Source organism: Diaporthe amygdali, assembly GCF_026229845.1.
Source record: "Diaporthe amygdali strain CAA958 chromosome Unknown NODE_13_length_1014660_cov_65_381101, whole genome shotgun sequence".
NCBI classification, from domain to species: Eukaryota; Fungi; Ascomycota; class Sordariomycetes; order Diaporthales; family Diaporthaceae; genus Diaporthe; species Diaporthe amygdali.
In genome coordinates this window covers 233,138-252,831 of record NW_026517033.1, presented here as the reverse complement: position 1 = coordinate 252,831, position 19,694 = coordinate 233,138, and the positions used below count along the sequence as shown (strand labels likewise).

At 51.5% G+C, this 19,694-nt stretch overlaps 9 protein-coding genes across 9 annotated transcripts; 5 read left to right on the top strand and 4 right to left on the bottom strand.

The window, feature by feature from the left end:
• Positions 1 to 622: 622 nt before the first annotated feature.
• Positions 623 to 3,169, top strand: J7T55_003703 (uncharacterized protein; the record flags this gene model as incomplete). The annotated part of the gene is made up of 3 exons (XM_053143041.1): positions 623 to 1,141; positions 1,223 to 2,025; positions 2,080 to 3,169. The coding sequence occupies 3 exons, from the start codon at positions 623 to 625 to the stop codon at positions 3,167 to 3,169; spliced, it is 2,412 nt and encodes an 803-aa protein (XP_052993951.1).
• A 1,414-nt stretch (positions 3,170 to 4,583) lies between these two features.
• On the top strand, positions 4,584 to 5,418 carry J7T55_003702 (pectate lyase; the record flags this gene model as incomplete). Its single annotated transcript, XM_053143040.1, has 2 exons — positions 4,584 to 4,915; positions 4,992 to 5,418. The coding sequence occupies 2 exons, from the start codon at positions 4,584 to 4,586 to the stop codon at positions 5,416 to 5,418; spliced, it is 759 nt and encodes a 252-aa protein (XP_052993950.1).
• A 676-nt stretch (positions 5,419 to 6,094) lies between these two features.
• J7T55_003701 (uncharacterized protein) lies at positions 6,095 to 7,252 on the bottom strand (the record flags this gene model as incomplete). The annotated part of the gene is made up of 5 exons (XM_053143039.1): positions 6,095 to 6,557; positions 6,618 to 6,712; positions 6,787 to 6,897; positions 7,022 to 7,086; positions 7,141 to 7,252. The coding sequence occupies 5 exons, from the start codon at positions 7,250 to 7,252 to the stop codon at positions 6,095 to 6,097; spliced, it is 846 nt and encodes a 281-aa protein (XP_052993949.1).
• Positions 7,253 to 7,832: 580 nt separating this feature from the next.
• J7T55_003700 (short chain dehydrogenase/reductase) lies at positions 7,833 to 8,876 on the bottom strand (the record flags this gene model as incomplete). Its single annotated transcript, XM_053143038.1, has 3 exons — positions 7,833 to 8,050; positions 8,117 to 8,734; positions 8,810 to 8,876. 3 exons carry the CDS (start codon positions 8,874 to 8,876, stop codon positions 7,833 to 7,835), a joined length of 903 nt encoding a protein of 300 aa, XP_052993948.1.
• A 624-nt stretch (positions 8,877 to 9,500) lies between these two features.
• J7T55_003699 (uncharacterized protein) lies at positions 9,501 to 10,698 on the bottom strand (the record flags this gene model as incomplete). The annotated part of the gene is made up of 4 exons (XM_053143037.1): positions 9,501 to 9,974; positions 10,034 to 10,306; positions 10,385 to 10,518; positions 10,665 to 10,698. 4 exons carry the CDS (start codon positions 10,696 to 10,698, stop codon positions 9,501 to 9,503), a joined length of 915 nt encoding a protein of 304 aa, XP_052993947.1.
• Positions 10,699 to 11,371: 673 nt separating this feature from the next.
• J7T55_003698 (uncharacterized protein) lies at positions 11,372 to 12,286 on the top strand (the record flags this gene model as incomplete). Its single annotated transcript, XM_053143036.1, has 1 exon — positions 11,372 to 12,286. The coding sequence occupies one exon, from the start codon at positions 11,372 to 11,374 to the stop codon at positions 12,284 to 12,286; it is 915 nt and encodes a 304-aa protein (XP_052993946.1).
• Positions 12,287 to 13,250: 964 nt separating this feature from the next.
• Positions 13,251 to 14,703, top strand: J7T55_003697 (uncharacterized protein; the record flags this gene model as incomplete). Its single annotated transcript, XM_053143035.1, has 3 exons — positions 13,251 to 13,568; positions 13,641 to 13,772; positions 13,840 to 14,703. 3 exons carry the CDS (start codon positions 13,251 to 13,253, stop codon positions 14,701 to 14,703), a joined length of 1,314 nt encoding a protein of 437 aa, XP_052993945.1.
• Positions 14,704 to 15,634: 931 nt separating this feature from the next.
• On the top strand, positions 15,635 to 16,318 carry J7T55_003696 (uncharacterized protein; the record flags this gene model as incomplete). Its single annotated transcript, XM_053143034.1, has 1 exon — positions 15,635 to 16,318. The coding sequence occupies one exon, from the start codon at positions 15,635 to 15,637 to the stop codon at positions 16,316 to 16,318; it is 684 nt and encodes a 227-aa protein (XP_052993944.1).
• Positions 16,319 to 16,338: 20 nt separating this feature from the next.
• J7T55_003695 (uncharacterized protein) lies at positions 16,339 to 17,885 on the bottom strand (the record flags this gene model as incomplete). The annotated part of the gene is made up of 2 exons (XM_053143031.1): positions 16,339 to 17,537; positions 17,597 to 17,885. The coding sequence occupies 2 exons, from the start codon at positions 17,883 to 17,885 to the stop codon at positions 16,339 to 16,341; spliced, it is 1,488 nt and encodes a 495-aa protein (XP_052993943.1).
• Positions 17,886 to 19,694: the final 1,809 nt, after the last annotated feature.

The following is a 19,694-nucleotide window of genomic DNA, read 5'->3' as shown; positions in this document are numbered from 1 at the left end:
TCACAAACCTCTCAATCAAGCCCTGAACGACCAACAGTTGGGATAGTAACAAGATCATTGATCAAGAAGCCGGCTGATTGGTACTATGCCCCAACAACATATGTTGTGCGAGGTACTCATGCAAAGGAGCAGCAGCTGCCGAGACTCTTGGGTAGCTTTCGGATACGTGGGGTCACCAACCTTGGTCTGCAAGAGGCAGTGAGGGATGTTAACATGCATCACGGCGTCTATCTTGTAGTGACAGGAAATCTACCTGCCAGGGGGGTTACCTCTCGTTGGGGTGGACGAGGTGGTCAAAATGGTAGAAAACGGAGGGATCCGAGTGGATCGGAGCTCTCTTAGGTCGAGGTCGCAGCTTGGGAGCTTGGAGCTTGTGGCTTACCTAGCTGCTGCAGCTGCTGCAGTGGGCAGGTGGGGACGTGTGCTCTCGAGTGCTCTCGACCTGTGCACCCGTGGTAGTGTCCGTGCACCCCGCATCTGGGCTGGGGACTGGAACCACTTTTTGCAACGTCAATCACAGTACCCGAACATCACCCGGACATAGACCGCACTTCTACCGGTCAACACCCCCTTCATCCACCCCCCTGTCTTGCGCCGTGTGCGCCTAATGTGATTACTTGTGATGTCTGGATATCATGAGAATCATCTGGTGTCTGGTACATCAGCAGTACACTCCCTCACAAACCCGCTCCCGCACCAGCACCAGCACCAGCACCAGCACCAGCAACACACCAAGCCGGCCGCCAGCGTGCCTCCCTACCTCTCCCCACCCAATCCAGCCGCTGCTCACACACCACACGCCCTCTCTCACAATGGACGCACACAAGGGCCGTCCTCTGCATATGCTGCCAGTGCTCACGACAGCCTGACATCTGCTCTACAAGTCCCCATCACTCCCCACGGCATCGTGAATACCTCAGCCCAGCATCAACATCACCAGCAAATCCACCCATCACCGCCACAGTCACAACACATCAGAGCCCCGGCCGGCCAGTACTCTCCTCCTGGGGGCCATGCCTCGTCCGCCAGTCCTCAGAGCCAGCAGGCTCCAACGCCCGCCGCCTCGACATCCTCTGCGCCTTCGAAGAAGAACACCAGGATACCGAGGGCTTGCGATCTATGCAGCACGCGCAAAGTTAAGGTAGGCTGCTTCCCGCTCCTGTCTTGTTTACTTTGGAGATCGGGTCTTTGGGTGAGAGCAATACTTACTTATACTGTGTAGTGCGAAGGTGGAACGCCTCCCTGCGCGCCTTGCAGAGACCTCGGTGTTCCATGTACATACGACCGCGTCAAGAAGCGGCGAGGCCCTCCTAATCGAGCTGCCGAAGCTGCCAAGCAGGCTGAGAAACGCCAGAGACTCGAAATTGACGGTCTAAGCGACTCAACTCCGCCCCATCAACATGCCGCCCAGGCCCTCGTCTCTTTGGGTGCTCCGGGCACGCCAACAGTCATGGACGCAGAGCAATGCATCGCGCCTCTCGGCATCCTCAAACTCTTTGTCGACGATTTCTACACGTATATACACCCCCTTTGTCCGTTTCCCCACGAGCCGACCTTCCGTGCGGCATTCGAGAATCGCGAAGACCGGACAAATCCCGACTTTTTAGCCTTGTTGGCAGGCATGGTCGCGGCTCTGGTGGCGTCCTTCCCGCGATCGGCACGCCTTCATCTGAAGGCTTCACACAGCTACGAGAAATTCCCCCGATCTATAATGCTGGTCGACCGTTGTGTCAAGGTGGCTCTCGATATGCGCAATGCCGAGACGATGCTCAAGGATACTGTTACTGTGAACGATGCTTCCGTCAGCTACTTTATTTGTCTCGCAATGGGCTACACCATGCGATGGAACCAATGCCGACGGTACATGGGAGAGTCGCTGCGTTTTTTGCGCGAAATGGGCTTCCATAGGAGGAGGCCTCCTCCAACGTCTCTTTCCTTGAACGAGCGCCCCGATGACCAACCTAACGATTTTATTACCGAGGAGATTGGGAAGCGCATATACTGGACGCTTTTCTTTGGTGTCCGGTAAGTTCCGTGATATTCAATGCAGCTATCAGCTCTGTGCCTAAATGTGTCTAGATCCATGACCCAATTGGGTGCTTCATCCCGCGACCTAATCATTCCACCCGCCACGCCGAATACGTCGTATCCTGACTGTCCTCGAGAGGTCGATGATCAGTACATCTTACCCGACAGAATTCTGCCCCAGCCTGAAGGGACTGTTTCCATTTTGACTGGCTTTGTGAGATGCATCCAAAATTACCAGACCATGGATGGCCTTGTGCGCATAGAGCTCGCACATGGCACATCGGCATATACCTGGGAGCAACAGAAGCATTACTTGCATGAATCCCTTGTCAAAGTTAAGGCCGTTGAGCAGAACCTTCCACCGGCCCTCAAACTTGACCTGAGCGCCCACACGCCCACGAAAACTTATGCAAGACTTGTGCAGAAGAGTTCAAGCGAGGCCTCGGCTTACCAATACGTTCCTCCTGCCTACCCGAACAATCAGCCGACCAACGATGTCAGGCACCTGTTCGCAGCTGATGAGAAGAAAAAACGCTATCTGCAGTATGAGATCCAAAAGGCAAACCTCTATGCCTCAATAGTAGCAACACGGTCCCACTATGTCGAGCGATATATGGCTCTCCGCGAAATCTATCTCGTCAACAAGCGTGCTGAACAAGCCCGTCTAAACGGTCCTGGAGGCAGTGTGATCTACAGAACAGCCCCAGATATGTCATCTTCATCACTGGCAGCAGCCGCTGTGCAAGCTGTCACCGAGCAGATCAATGACAGCATCGACGACATGTTCTTCGCGGAACGGGACGAAGTTGTGCACAACTTTTTCACCGTGTTAATGTCAATTGATCAACACAACATGGAGCCCAACGGCGCCTCGCTAATCAGCAAGATCCGACAAGTTGCGGTTACGTTACTTGGTGATCCGGCTGATCGCAAGCGCTCGTATGAGCTGCAAAATGAAGAGTACCTCAGGGTATTTCTGGAGATCTTGACGCGCCTGGAAAAGACGGGCACTGGCACCGCTCCCAGCCCTGGCGGACAGACCGGTGGCACGATGACCTGTGAGGATGAGGAACAAGAGCTTCGCACGTGGGCTGATTTGCGCGAGCAGCAGGAGCGAATGGCTCGCATAGCTTTCATTTGAAGAAGGCTTTCAATACTTGTCCGAATGTCTAGTACAGGGTTGTCAGAAAATGAAAAAAAGTTGCACCGGTTGGACGATGAGGGGAAAAGGCATTTTGGAGGAAAGTTAATTTTGCGAACGAGACAAAAGTTCTAAAATTGGCATTGCCCGGTGCAGCCAAGTTGATCAAGGGCGTCTTTGATTGTGTTGCTGTCCTCCTGTTGGACGACTACAGCTTGACGGTCGCTACTGAAGCGAGTGGGCATCACCTGACGACACCTTGCAGCCGAGTTTGCAGCAAGCACGGCTGAAATGCGCGAGGGATTTGAGAATGGACGGAGTTGCTACGCGGTTCTAGACCGAGTTCCGTACGACACTCCTTATCACTGAAATGCAGGTTCCTCTTGGGTGCGTCGGGATCGACATAAGTTTGGCCAAGCTTTGCCATCAGGCTCGACTTCAAGTGCCAAGTTGATCTTAGCTTCGACCCGGGGCGTGGGTTCCTATACTGCCGGTTCGCCTCTTGGCATAGAAGAAGTGATCCATTTCTTCGGCCTAGCAAATGAATTGGGAAGATGGCGATCAGTCTCCCCATCAAATTCCACCAACCCGATCGTTTCAGCGTGTCAAGCTTGAGTGCCGTCCGGGGTAATGCCCAACCCCATGTTACTGCCAAGACAACCACATCCCGTGCGGCCCTGAAAGTGGCTTAGTCGAGAGCCGCTCTCCATAATGGTCAATAATATTCGATGTATTAAGACAAATCCATCGTGACTGTCCACCGGTTCAGTGTACCTATTCGGCGTTCAGTGAGGTATTCCCTACCAGACGGATCCACACAGTCGAATCCCTACGGATGAATAAGACTAGGCTGACTACTTGAGCACTATTCTAGCCAGTCCTGAGCCTTTAGTCGCAGCCATTTGTTGGAATCTGATCGAGGATCTTACACACTGCGATTATTGGTGGAACTTCTAAGTCGTGCATTTGCTCCTATGCGCAGTCGTCTTGATCCCTCCAACGAGCCAAGAAGGAAGTGTTCGTACCGGATGTCACATTGTCTCTCGGTCATCTATCTATGGTCGCCTAAATCTTACCGTAGTATCTGCCACGATCTGGAAGTGTTCAACGCCAACGTTTCATGTACGACCAACAGAATCGCTGGGATCTGAATTAGGAAGGGGGCAATGTGTTGGTGATAAAGTGCTTGGTGAAGGAGGTATTGCCAAGAGATGGGGCATCATACGAGGTCAAAAGCACAAACAAATGGAACTGTTCGAGCGCGTAGCGAGCTTCGCACATATAAGTATGGCCACAGGGGATGTTCTTGGCTGTTGATGTCTGTGCTTCTGCTCAACAGCAAAATCCCGATTCAGCCATCATCAGACCAATTACCACTTAATTTCCTGAAGAAAGCCTCCCGTCTGTCGTCAAGATGGTTTCAAAGCTCTTCACTCTGTTGTCCGCCGCCCCCGTGGCGCTGGGAGCAGCTCTTGCAGCAACCAACACTAATCTGCAGACCGCATTCCCTGCCTCGTCAGGTACCACTGCCCTGGCTGCGGTCAAGACCATCTCCGCAGGCCAGAGCTTCGACGGAGGTCTGAAGCAGTGGGACCGTAGCCCTTCGACATGCAGTGAACAGGCAGAAGGCGGTGACGCTGATGCAGTCTTCCTCCTGGAGGACGGAGCCGTGCTGAGCAATGTCATCATTGGACCCAACAATGGAGAAGGTGTCCACTGCAAGGGCACTTGCACTCTGAACAATGTGTAAGTCACACGACTCATTGAATGCCTATTTCACATTGCACACATCGCGTAATTAGCTAACACATCGCAACAACAGCTGGTGGACCGACGTCTGCGAAGACGCAGCAACCTTCAAGCAATCCTCGGGCACGTCGTACGTCAACGGCGGCGGCGCGCGCGGCGCAGAGGACAAGGTGCTGCAGCACAACGGCGGCGGCACGGTGGCGGTCAAGAACTTCCTGGCCAGCGACATCGGCAAGCTGTACCGGTCGTGCGGCAACTGCGACACGCAGTACGCGCGCAAGAGCACCTTCTCCAACGTCAAGGTCAGCAGCGGCAAGGTCGTCGCCGGCGTCAACGTCAACTACGGCGACGCCACCACCATCTCCAACTCGTGCGTCCTCGGCGGCGCCCTCTGCTGGCTGTACACCGGCAACAGCAACGGTGACGAGCCTACCAAGATTGGCTCCGGCCCCAGCGGCACGGCTTGCGCGACTGCTTCGATCAAGACCAGTGGGTGCTAGGTCGGTGGAAAATCGGGCTCGACATTGGAGGTGGTTGGAGCCAAGCTCCTCTGGGTGTCTTAATTTCTCTTGACATTATTTGAGGCCGACCGATGTGTATATACTTGTGGTTCATTATGCAGCTAAATATATTGGACTTCGAGACACTTGGACATAATATACAACCCAATAAGCTATGAAGCCAAGACCCTAAAAGTTCGGCCACAATCTAGGTGACAGACTACACACTGCTCTTTAGGAGAACCTCTCGTGGCATGATCTTTTGCAGGACAACCTCCTGTGGGATAATCTACTGTAAGATCACCTTCCATGGAGGGCCCACCATGTGGTCAGACATCGTGGGATATTCTACTATAGGAAGACCTACCATAGGATAACTTACGTGGGATGACTCACCGTGCGATCCTGGTGGACAAGTGTCTAGGATAACTTACTGTGTGAGTGTATGGGAAGATAACTTTCCTAATTTGAAACCTGAAACTACTCCTTTATTTCTCTTACTACTGAGTCACAGTACTAGGTGATAAACCTAGTTAGTGCTGCTGCAGAGACACTTTCATATGCAGGTCGTTGATCACTACATCGAGTTCCTTGAAAATTTCAATTTATTTAATTTACAGCTTTCTATTCCCATGCGCTCTAGATAGATATCGTAACACAGCTTATTCCCGGATGACTAGGCCACTGGCTTCTCCCCATTCTCTGAAGACGGTTTTCCAACCTTGGGCGGACTAGCTTCGCCTTTTGCTCGTATAGGAATGCCGGAGAATGGGCAAGTTTTCGGCGTCGTCGGGCTCTTGGGGGCGCTACTCGAGGAGCCAGAGCCCTCTGCCGCGTCCTCGTCGATATCATCCAGGACCTTTTGCCCATCCAGGTAGCCCTCCTTCTCATACTCTGGCACCTCCATATCATCGCGGAACTCATCACCATCCCGGACATACCATTTGGCAAATAGATCATTCTGGATCCATATGACCTTGTTCAGAGCCTTCACTAGCGCGATCTTCCTGTCCATCTTAATGCGTGGATGTGATAGCAAGGCCTCTGTCAATGTGTCTTGGATGAATCCCAGACAGGCTCCAATGTGGACATACTCCACATGCAATGGGTGCTCTCTTCCACGACCAACGTGCATCATGCTAGTAACAGGATATTGTTAGCGCCTGCAATTGCTGCGCTTAGCTATCGTGAAAACTTACCCGACTTTGTCCAGGTAATACCAGAATTCCATTGTGCTAGGATCAGAACATAATTTGTTCAGGTAGGCTCGTAGAAACATTTTTCTGTGCATGATCTAGTAGAGCTTATGATTAGAATTGCGAGGAACGGCCATGTGATGGGGATCTACGCAAAATCTTGGGCGCTCACCTGCGGACTGTTCTCGTTCAGAGCCGGGTCGACTGGACCCTCGTAGCTCGTACTCCTCGTCTCGAAAGCACGCGCAGTAATATCATATTGCAGAAGCTTGTGATAGACAATCTGTCGATTTGTTGTCAGTGAATTGAACAATTGAACCGTTCCAAAAGCATCCTGCAAAGGCTCTTCGGCTTTCGAAATCAGATGTCGAGGGCGGTGTGGAGGTGCGCATTCAAAGAGGACGTACGTTCACAATGGCTGGTATTAGCTGTTTGATGTATTTTGAGCCGGTAATGAGCGCCTCGATGTCATCTATATCGGAGTTAGTATGAGCGTGAATGACTAAAGTGCTGTTTTTGCTCTTACTTGAGCCGAAATCTAAGAATGTGTGAAGATATTGAACTCTGGCTTCTAAATTTGTGTAGAGGTCCTTCCGGTCGATGTGGCGCATCGGTCTGAATCCCATGAATGGCCCCATGTTGTGCAGTTCGAGTAAGTATCTGGAATTGGCTGTGCGACGATTTGAATTGCAAATAGCGTGTGTCTTTGAGAACCTCTTGTTGACTAGATTATCATCTCAGAGTCGCAATTGATAAATTTATAAGTTGCACTTAACACGATAATTTGTAACGCGTGGATTTTAATTGAGTAGCCAAATAAATTGACATCATGTGTTTTCTGTTTCTCTGCTGACAATTGAGGCTGTCTCCTTGGATGGAGTGATTATGGTCTGACATGTGGGGCCAATTTGGGTGCTGTCGAACCATCGTTTTGTGGAGGCGGATCCCGAAACAAATCTCCAGCGCAAACAGCCTTTCGTCAGCCAGGATATAATGGCGCTTTCCAGCCCGATCGCTCCCGTGCACGAAAACGGATTACCAGGAAGATGACTACATATCAAAAATTGTTCGGCCTCCCAGAAACTGCAACCGACGACTTGGGGGCTGCCAGCTCCGGAACCCTGCGCATCACGGCCTATTCGAACCAACATCATCATCTTTCACATATCCCGTTCGCATGCACATGGATTGCCGACCAACAAGCGCGGCTGATAATGCTCAATAGGTCGCTGGGATGACTGATCCACGGCCGCCGTCGTTCAGAATAACATTGCCGTGAGTGAACGACCCTGCGCGACTGGCCAGGTACAGAATCGCCCCAGCCATTTCCTCCTCGCCGCCAAACTTCTGCGTCGGGATCCAGAATGGGTTGTCTCGTGTCTCCTCATCTGGATTGCGGCCGCTCAACATGTTGGTTGTCATTTCCGAGGGGAAGACTATTTTCACCTGTCAGTCTCCATTTTGGGCTAGATCCTCTGGCACAATCAAAGGTGAGTACTCACGTCCCGGTGCTAAAGCGTTTGCTCGTATGCCGTACGGGGCCAGATTTGTGGCGGTATGCTTCATAAGGTGCAAAATGGCGGCTTTGCTACCTCCATATGCTGGGGCTGTGAAGTAAGCTCTCGAGAACGCCGCCAGGCTCGCGACGAAGACGACTTGGCTCTGGATGCTCGGGCTCTTATTTCCGTTAATGGGTGCGCCAAAGGCCCCAGCTTCGCCGGATACAGCGTGTTTGTTGCCCGCATCCAGCAACTCCAGAAAACTCGCCATGGTGAACCAGGCCCCGGTGACGTTCACGTTGAACGTCTGAGTGAAATCTTCCATTGAAGGACCGAGAAGCTGCGTACGGAGTTCGCCCACGGACAAGGAGGAATCGTAAGTGTTCCTCGGTCCAGTGATGCCGCTGTTCGCGATCAGGAGATTTATATACCCGGTCTCTCCGGAAATTTGGTCTACAGCGGACTGGAGGGATTCTTTGGAAGTCACATCGCAGACGATGGGGACCATGACATCTGGGTGCTTTGCGGCGGCTTGCTTGATCACATCGGGACGACGACCGAGGAGATATACCTTGCGAGCGCCATTGACGGCCAATGCTTCAGCCATGTTCCAACCGATGCCTGTTAGGTGGTTAGTGAGCGTCCAGAACAGCATTCATGGAGGCAAAATAGGTATTAGGATGGGTGTGTTCGAACCTGTGCCCCCGCCGGTCACGACGGCTACAATGCCGTCAACGCCGAAAACACTCCTCGCATCGAGCATGATGATTTTGGTCTTTTTGTTGAAAAATATCTAACGATCACTTCTTGCAGCACTAGCCAAGCTTCGACGATGTCTTTGAGTGAACGGTTTGTGCTTGGCGTTTCTCAGAAAGTCCCCACATCTCACAGACTTGACATCGAGATTGCGCCTTCGTAAGCTCGAATGGAGAGGGGCTTCGGGGTCCGAACATCCAAAGCGCAGAAGGTTACCGTAGCGCTGTTCCACCTGATTCATAGTTACTCCGCCGTCTGTCTTACTGTGCAACGGGAGGTTACGTGGGGACTTCCGTGGTTTCGGGACCGGGACCGGGAGGCTAATTGGCTTACGTTCTCCACAGAACGCACCGGGGCGGCATATGAGTCTCATCGCAACAAAACTCCGGTTCACTCCATTTTGACCACTGCATGCATCTGCTTTCAACTTCACAGCCCAGCTACATCTTGAGGGGCATAGCGGTGTGCTGCAGGTACGTCTGCAGATGCTGGGGGCAGGAAGGTTATTGCATGAAGCAAAGCTACAGATGAATCTGAGAAACCTTGAGACTGAATCAATGAAATAAAAGCAAGCAACATGATTTTATGTTATTTGAGAGTGATATAAAATTACCGGACCATATCGAACCTGTCAAGATGACCACGGATATCCACCCGGCTGCATGTTCCCATTGATGAAACCAAGCTTCACGAGCTTCTTCTCGGCAATTTCGTCCTTGTGGGCCTCAAGTTCCTCCACGTCCCAGTTAGCATGAAGGTACCCTCCCCTTAAGAAATCTGCTTTATCAGTCGTAAGATATACTGTGAGAGCTCCAGTCAAACCAGCTTTGTCCTTCGAGAACGGCAGGAGGGGTTCAACGACCATCCCGCGGCCATTCTCAGCTTCAACCATGCCAGGGTGGACAGAGAAGACGCGAAGCTTGGGCTGCTCCAGGTCGAGGAACTCTCCGAGCTTGATGGTGGCTAGCTGGGAAGCACTATAGCCCGACATTCCGGGCATCAGGAACGATGCACCCAGGCTGACGAGGTTGATGATGGTGCCTTGCCCATTGGTCTCCTTGATGAATCCATGGCACATATTGTAAACGCCATGGACATTGACCTCCTACATCGCGTGTCAATTAGTCAGTCTTATATGCCAGCTACTGAAGAGATAATACTCACGAAGTTCTGCCACCAGTCCGAAGACGAAAGCGTTCCGATGGGCCCTACACTCATAGTACCAGCGGCGTTGACAAGAAAGTCGACGCGGCCAAAGTGCTCGCGAGTCTGAGTGAAAATCGAATCCACCTCATCTTGAACAATACTATTCGCAGTAATGGGAAGCACCTTGGCGCCTGCACCGAGCTCATCTGCTGCAAGCCTCAACTTTTCCAGGTTGCGGCCAACAAGCGCAACCCCTTTGGCGCCAGCAGTCAGGAAAGATCGAGCGACGGCCTACATATTGTTACATCAGCATCACATAATTCTTCTGGCATCTCCGGGAGCAAAGAAATGCAATAGAAAGAAACTGACAAATCCTAATCCACCGGTCGCACCATTTACGACAACAACCTTGCCATCAGCTCTGACACCTGGGTTGCGGGCTGGATCGATGACTGGATAAACGTCACGATGTATGGATTTGGTGAGCATGAAGGGTGCCGTGTCTATCACCCCTAAGCGTTAGTACATTCTCGTTTAAGTGCAGCAAAGCTCCTTGTTTCAACCTCCAAATGTAAGGCGGCACATGCAGTGATCCACGAATGACTTGTAGTTAGGACTTAAAAGAGAAATTGTTGTACAAGTGACATACAGGCGTCGGCGTCGATTGTTCCTTCGGAAGACATCTTGAGAACTTTGATTCAGTAAGGGGGTTTCGTAGCTTGATAGTTCTTAGATCGAATGAGGTTTGATTTGAATGGCGCATGCTGCCAGATCTGAAGAGCAAGGGCATCCATATTTATACTGCTGCTTGGAGGTCATGCGAGTGTTCCTCAGAACACAGCTTCACATAGATTATAGAATATTATCAAGCAGGCGGAATCGCGGAACTGCTGACAATAGAAAAAGAGGCATTGAGGTATACCGGGATAGGTGATGTTGGATAGCGGCAGCTTACACATACACAGTGAGGAGCGCGGAATTTGGCCGCCAACGCTGATGAATTCAACTTCCGTACTCGCTGAGCCTCTTCAGGGTCCAACCCTAATCGGGCGCGCTCTAGCTTTCGCCGTTAGCGCGCCGGAGACGGCTTGAGTCGGGACGTCTGCGGTAGAAGCTCAATGTCATCACCGATCCTGGAAATTCGCAAAACTTCCCAAGCCCAGACAACAGGCCGTACAAGTTAATCAGTTATCATTGGTTCTTCGTACTCTCAAACAGGCCTGTACTCGCTCTTGATCTTCGAAAATTGTGATACCGCTTCCAGACAATCCTGTGCCGGCTTGTAACGTTCATCCGTTATCGCAAACGCGCAAACGCTCCCAACGGCTTGCTGCACAGCTTGGATTGCAGTTCGCCATGTCTATTGTCAAGGTGACCCTCGTCGGTGCGACAGGAAATCTGGGAGAACCCATCCTTGATGCTCTGGTCAATGAAGGCGTCTTCAAGATCACAGTTCTTCAGCGTGCCTCATCCAAATCAAAACCCGGGCACCTCGACAAGGTCCAAGTCGATACCATATCCGACAGCCTGCCAATAGACGAGCTTACAGAGAAGCTACGCGGCCAAGATGCTGTGGTTGTCTGCTACCGGGCAAAAGACGCCTCCGAGCAGATCAAGTTCGGGGAGGCGGCAGCCGCCGCCGGGGTCAAGAGGCTCATCCCCGCCGATTTCGGCAGCTGCGACAGCAACGGCAAGAGGGAGAGGGAGCTTGTCAAGCTCTTTGACCTCAAGCAGCAGATCCGTGAGAGCCTGCAGAAGCTGGCAGAGGAGCACGAGGGCTTCAGCTGGACGAGCCTGGTCAACGGGCACTTCTTCGACTGGGGGCTGCGGGAGAGCTTCCTACACTTCGATCTGAAGACTAGAAAGGCGGAGATCATCGACGATGGCAACACGAAGAGCTCCCAGGCGACTCTGGCGCAAATCGCCAAGGCGACAGTGAGTATCCTGCAGCGGCCGGAAGTGACGAAGAATAAGATGCTATTTATCCAGAGCTTCTGCGTCAGCCAGAACGACGTTCTGCGGTCTCTGGAGAAAGCAATGGGTGTCAAGTGGGAGGTCGAATATGTTGAGTCCGAGAAGTTTATTCGTGAAAAGAAGGCCTTGGCCGATCAGGGCAACAAAGACGCCATCGAGGATTTGGTTTTCGTCCTGGGGGCTATCAACGGAAACTGGGAGACGAGGCCTGACTTCGCCATGGACCTTCTTAGCTTGCAAGATGAGGATTTGGATACCATTGTTCAGCAAGTCGTGAATGAGACGGCTGCCAAATAAGGCAAATCCATGTATCCGCTTACCACGGAAATCAGCTTTGATTGACTATAGAGCAGCTACAGCATACTCCCCGCCTAGGACTTGAAATGGGAATGCGGGGGTGGTGCCACGTTTGTCATGTCACCCAACTTGTTCCTCCGAACGTGTACCGGACTATGTATTCGATTTGTAATGCCGCTCACGCTTTCAGCAGACTGGCGCCAGACAATTGAAACATGCCGGCTTGCGCAATCCACACCATCTGAGCATGTGGTGGTCGATCATGCATCATATTGGCCAAGTACTGAGCAAAGGTTCATGGCAAATGCCCTGTGATTCGGAAGCTGAACTTTTCACAACTCAAGTGCGAGCATTAACTGCCTTCGTTGATGTCCAAAATAAATTGTTGCACACTGATATAGAACAGGTCAAAGTAAAAGTCGCATCAAAAATGCAAGCGGATGTGAGCTACCTTGCATAAGTTTCCTTATGATTCTTGCAAGAATGAGATACCAATTGTAGTAGACAAAGTACGGTAATTTCGTCATTTGAAATCACGGCTTTTGGTGGTGACGCTACGATGGTAGTGGAGTGAAAGTGGGACCACTCCGGATGGATTTAGGAGTCAACAAGGGCCGAAGAGCGACAAAGCCAAGAATATTGCCAACATGCTGCCAATGGATCGAAACTAGGGGCCTGTCTTGCCTTGATAATTAGATGAAAGAGCACAGCTTACTGGCTGTAAGTCCGACTATCTGGCCTCTAAATCCGGCAAATCGGGCTTTGAAGGATTCAGAAACGCGTGTCATGCTCAGAAGTCGCCGAAGAAACTTTTCCGTGAAACGGCATGCCACGGCGCGAGATCTTATATAGCATAGCTGCCAGAACAGGGCTCGTAATATCATGTAGAGTTTCGTAGTCGTCGAGGTTACATGCCACTAGAGAGTACCCGTGTACCAAACGGACTTTTCACAACAGTCACAATATGTCTATTCTCAGGGGAACATCAGATACTTTTGTAATACAGGATATCTTGATATTTGACGGGAAGAACTTTATCGAGAAGGGCTATGTTGTTGTGACGAATGGAAAAATCAAAGAGCTGGGCTCAGGGTTGCCAGTGACGCCGACAGATGTCCCTACATACAGCAAACCAGGCTGCACTGTCATACCTGGACTCATCGACGCGCATGTCCATGCCCTCGGCGGAGATGTTCATTCCATCGAACAGTCCATCAGGTTTGGGGTCACTACAGTCCTCGATATGCATAACGAAGCCGAGCACAATGTTCATTTGAGAAAGGTTAGGATACAATCAGCCCTTTTTGTTACTCTTGCAGTTCACGATGCTGATAGGTCATCATATCATCTGTAGCTCTCAGCTGAGCCCTCGACCAAAGGAAAGTACTCAGATTTCAAGTGTGCTGGGCTAGGTGCCATGGTCAAAGGGGGTTGGCCAGAGCCTGTGGTCCGGAAAGTATTCGAGCAAGCTGGCAAACCAGAGATTGTAGGCCATCCGTCGACATTAGCTCATCAATAAGCCGCAAAAGTGTGTCTAAAACCAATCATCACAGGCCGATACCATGATTTCCGCGTGGCCTAGGCTCGCGTCTGCCAGCGAAGCACCCGCCTTCGTCCAGTCACAAATCGACGACAGCGGCGCGTCGTACATCAAGCTCATGCACGAGCTCGGCGACACGCTATCTATGACCGACCTTCCACGCCCACCACTGGACATCCAAAGCGCAGTCGTCGACGCTGCCCACGAGCGTGGGATCATAGCAGTAGGCCACGCACTCAGCCACGCCGGCGCGATGGACCTGCTCGCCGCTGGCGTCGACGGGCTCGCGCACTGCTTCCTCGACAAGCCTGCGGACAACGAGTGGATCAAAACAATGAAGGAGAAGGGAATGCACTGCAGCCCAACCCTATCGCTGTGTGCATCACAGACGGGACAAGGAGGCCCGTTGCAGCAGCGCTTTGCGGAGGATCCCCTGTCGCGGCGGATGCAATTTGACCCGCGGCCTCAGCTGGATATCGGGCTCGCGTGTAACAGCCGGCACAATGCGAGTATCGAAAACGTCTACGAGAATACGAGGACATTGTACCAAGCCGGAATACCGCTCATCGTGGGCTCCGATGCGGCTGGCCAGGCCGTCGGGTCGGCTTTCGGGCTTGGGGTGCACATGGATATCTACCAGCTGGTGCATGAGATTGGAATGCAGCCGGAAGAGGCTCTCAGGAGTGCCACGTCTTTGACTGCGGAGAGGTTTGGATTTAGTGACCGGGGCGTGATTGAACCCGGAAGGCTTGCGGATCTCGTTTTGCTAGAGGGCGATGTCAGGAAGACCATGGTAGATGAGAACGCGTTATGCTTGCCCATCAGCATGGTCTGGAGGGAAGGGGTTCTGGCTGATGTCTTCAAGCCCTCTGAATGAAGAAGTATCATCCACGGGGTGACAAAAATTGAATTTCCAGTCTTTGGCTTGATTGTGACCGTGAATTGCGACCATGCATTGCCTGTCTCGATGACTGACATGGTGTCAACACCCGCAAAACTTGATAGATTTCGTGACGATTATAAGTCGTTAAGCGAATGCATCAATTATGCTGGTCATGTAACGTGCATTCTCGAGGTCGCGTGCTGTCATTCCCTAACTAAGGTTGGCTTGGGTGCTCGTGGCAGCCGTCCGTGATGCTGTCACATGGGTATAGGTGTCTTTCCCCCTGCTTTCGGCACGATTCTACTGTGAAATTTATTCTTCCTTTTTCTACTTCGTGTTTCGAGTGAACTGCTCTCATCGTACAAATGGCGATCCTTAGGTCGTCAATCCAGATCGTGGCAAGAATTCAGGCTAGTGCAGTAGTAATTAGTGGAGGACCCAAGCCAAAAACATCCTTATGTCGCAGCGAATGTACTACGATTGCCTCACCTGCAGCGCACCTAGGTAGCCTAGAGCCTCGGTTTCCGACGCCACTGCCACTGAGGCCTCGGGGCCGCAAGTGTACTTAGACCGGCCTGGGCATTCCCTGCGGCTAGTCGCCTCCCAGGGCTGACCACTTGTATCCCCGGATGACCAAACCGGATGTGTGAGTCGCAGTGAATTGGGGCTGTGCCACATGTGCGCATGATTGCGACCTTAGGTAACCACCATATTTGAACGCCACAATTCATCGTGGGACTCATCGTTTGACCTCAGAGGAAAGCTCATATGTGCCATCGTCTCAAGTCCCAGCTGACAGACGGTTGACCCTCCTCAGAAATCTTGGACGAATTGCTCGCGCACACAAACATCCCCGTCTTGCAGGTCCGCCTATAACTAGCCCCGATACCTGAGACTAGACAGAGAGTCAAAGCGGCAAACGCAAATGTCGCTCAACATATTCCCGGCGTCGCTCCACCGCTGTCCAAGTCTGCCTGTCTCAATCCGGACCCATATACTACTGCCTGCCAGGTCTCATACATTCATGGGCGCATCAATCGCATGCCTGAGGGCCGGCGGGAAACCAAGAACAACGAGGAGCGCGGATGAGATCGTCGACAAGCACAAAGCGATCATCATCTCTGGATTTTGCGCCATCGGAAAGACCCATTTCTCATCCACCAAGGACAATCTGCAGCAGGGCCTCGGCATGGAAATCTTCGACTTAGACTCGAGCAGCTATAGCTCGAAACCAGGGTTTCCAGAGAACTATATCGCTGAAATCCGGAAGAGGGCAGAGAAGCCTTGCGTCATCCTAATCTCAACCCATAGAGGCCTGCCTACGCAACTGGCGAGGGAGGGCTATTACGTCGCCCTGGTATACCCCGGAGACGGTCCGGAAGCAAAGCGAGAGTGGTTGCGCAGGCTCGAGGAGCGGGAGGAAGCAGGTAAAGACTCGCGCCTTTACAAAATCACGGACGAGAACTGGGATCTTTGGTATGGGAGAACCGCAGGCGAGGAGATCACTAGTAGATGGACTCTTGCCAACGACCAGTACTTGAGTACTATTTTTGACGACATACATACCGACTTCCGGAAGTTCAAGCGCCGCACACTCCAGCAAGACTGATCATGAGGTCATGGTGGATATCATACGATCCTAATACGACAAAAGATGAAGATTGCCACAGCATAGCACCCAGCGCTTACGAAGTATGGCATTCCCAACGCAGCGCCGCCGAGGCCAATGCCTCGAACCCACAGGAACGCCATCAGCGGCGCGCCCAGAAGCGAGCCCAGTGTCTTGACCAGCATTACGATAGAGAAGATATGCGTTTCCGCGTCCGCGCCCGGCGAAGGTGACTGTTGGTCTTCGTCAGTCTGGTTATTCGCGCTGGAAGAACAAATGGCTGGCGACTTGAGCAACGATAGCGTGAAGATCGGGAGGGCGGAGCCAAGCGCATAGACAAGTAGTGCTGGCACGAGCAGCCAAATGGCCGCTGAAACTGCGATGGCTAGAGCGCCCAGGACCGAGACGCCGAAGCAAAGGTTGGCAAATCTGAAGTTGATATGGTCTGACGCATTTGGGGACCCTTTCCCGGCGACCGAGCGGAGGACACGAGGTACGACGATGGTCAGGAGGACGAAGTTGACAACTGCCTTTCCAGAGAGGAGGTAGCCTGCCGACGCAAATGTCCACTGGTACCGCTTGGAGATGTATTGGACGAGGAGCTTAGTGTCGGAGCTGGCCAGCGATGCGAGCAGGAAGCAGGCTAGCAGCAGGGAGAAGTTCCGAGGATGGCTGGCCAGTGCCGCGCGGAGCACGTGGAAGCGATCAATGACTGAATGTAAAAATGAAGGCCCTGAGTCCTGGGCTTTAAGGAGTGGGGAAGATAGCAGGGGCTGAGACTGCTCGTCTCGGCCGTCAAATGCCGTGTTGTGGTCGGGAAGCATCGAGATGACTGGAATGGCCATAATAAGGAGCGTGATGCCGATCCAGAAAGGAAGCCAAAGAAGTAATGTCATCGATGCAGAGGCCAGTGCTGGTCCCAACAAATTGACGACATATGAAATGGAGCTCATGTATCCGAAGTAGGACGCGCGAAGCACGTAGTCGTCCGTGATTCCAGCGGCCAGTGAGTAGGTTATCGAGTTGAAAACGCAGTCGCCCCCTAAAAAGGATAAAGTCGGACCTGCTAAGATGGCCTTCGTCGGCAGAACCTGGTCGAAGTTCCCGACGATAACGGCCCAGGCGAGCATAAACACCCTGGGAACGAGGTTAAGCCAAAGCAGGGCTCTTCGGCCATATCTTTCTGCCACAAAACCAAGAGGTATCGTCATCACGAAATCTTCGCGTTATCAACACATGCATATGAAAAAGGAGGGATGTCTATTGACCATCACTCACCACCAACAATCCAAGCTGTGTCCATGAAACCCTGAATTCGGCCCAGGCCCGCCTGTACCGGATCTGCCTTGCAAAAGGTTTCCTCGATGTCACCGCCCGGTCCAATGATTGACGGATCATGGTAGCTGTAGTATTCCTGGCAGAGACGCCTTTCAACCACCCTGTTCAGGGGCAACTGGTACAGGCTCGCGGCGAGGTTGACCAGCAAAAGTAAACCGAGCAGCGCGGCGATGGCAGACCGTGGAGGTCTTTGGCGGCGGCGTGACACGTAATCAAGATCATCGTCCATGGCTCTGGTGTTAATTGGCATCTCCGCGGCACTGCTTAGCACCATGCGTTGCTTGATGTAGCTCGTCTTTGATGGCACGGTCAAGAACGTGGATCAACAGATGCGCCTGTGGAAACCGAGCCGAAGGTTAGCCGCGGAAAGTCCGAGGGCCTGCTTCCATGCTCTGAAGATGTAGTCGATAGTCTTATAAAGGATAATCGTTGGCGTGGTCTGTGTTGTGGTACATAAACATAGACAGAAGCGAGTAAACTTAGTCAGGTGGTGCCATTTTCTGTGTCCACCTGCAAGGGTCAGATGCGGTCATTTCACCCAGACCCTCAAGCTATAGGGGTCACCTTGGCAACTAAATATCTGTTAAGTGCATATCCACAACCAAACCTGACCCGCAGATACAACACCAGGTCTCGAACACGATGTTGATGAATAGTCTAAGCCATGATCGAGTCAATTACAATGAACGTCTGCATTCATAGGTCTGTGTCTAAGTGCCCATCTGGGTCTGCTTTGGCAGGGCCACTTAGGCAGCCTCCAGACTTTTGTTATGGGATATCCTTCTATCTCTGGGATAACCAGCTGTCTGTAGGATAATCGGCTGGTTATCTGTGGGATAACCTTCTGTGGGATAACCTGCTGTGGGTTGTGGGATAACCTTCTGTGTATGGTAATATTTTCCATAGGATAGCCTCATTGGGAACACCTTCAATGGAAGACCCTCCATAGGAACACTCTCCATAGGACAGCTTCGGTAAGATAAGCTCTTTCGAAATGCACTTGTACAGGGTAACATTTAAAATGGCATTTAAAGACAGCTGCAAAGGTAGCAATCAAGTGTACTTACATTCTACAAAGAATGGGTATCCAACGCAGGAGTGAAACATCTCCGCACAAAATTTAGGTATGTATAGCACCGTCGCATCTTGCGCTTTCAGATGCCAGTAATCTTGTTATCAGACATATGGCGTGGTAGGTCTGGAGGTATCTGTGGGGCCAAGTGTCCCATATAACTCCACTATATATATACCTCACCACACCAGCAAAACAAAACAACACGATCCTCCACGGACTCGAACCGTGAACCTTTACCACCGGAAAGTAACGCGCTACCATTGCGCCAAAGGACCAGAGATTAAATGAAGGAATTCTCATAAAATCATATAGTTTCTTTGGAGAGGTCCAGAGGGAGTCATTTTGCCTCCAAACTGGATTTGTGAATGAGTCTGGTGTACAGGTGTGTATGGCAGCTCGCTTACATAAGCAAATTACATAAGCAGTCTCCATTCATGCTCTCAGGTTCATAGTTCGCTAGTTTAGGTCTCCATTGCCTGTGTTCTTCATAGAATGTTGTGTTGGCTTGGTGTAGTTGACGTATTCAATATGTCTGCTTTGTTTGAACCCACGTGATCAGAGTCTTCATAAGAATCATTTCTGTATTCTGAATCTTTATTTGAGCACTTTACTGCATTCTCCAAGTGCATTTCATAACCACCTGCTCTAGGCTAAGCACATATATTATACAAGTGGTTGTACATGATGAAAGTGATTCTTCAACGCATCGAACAAAGGATGTGTAATATAATGTGATACAATTATGGCATTAAAGGCTTTGTTGTATACTTCTGCGTGAAGATATTCGAAATGAATGAGCTCGAGACACACCTCTTGACCAGGTTGTCTCACAGACTAAAGCTCACCCCACCGATAGTTATTTATCCCACAGATGAAATGTTATCCTCTAGAAAGTAGCTGAAAAGAGGAGATCACCTTGCAGACAGTTTATTTATGTGATGTCGTCGTATTGGCCCTCCACCT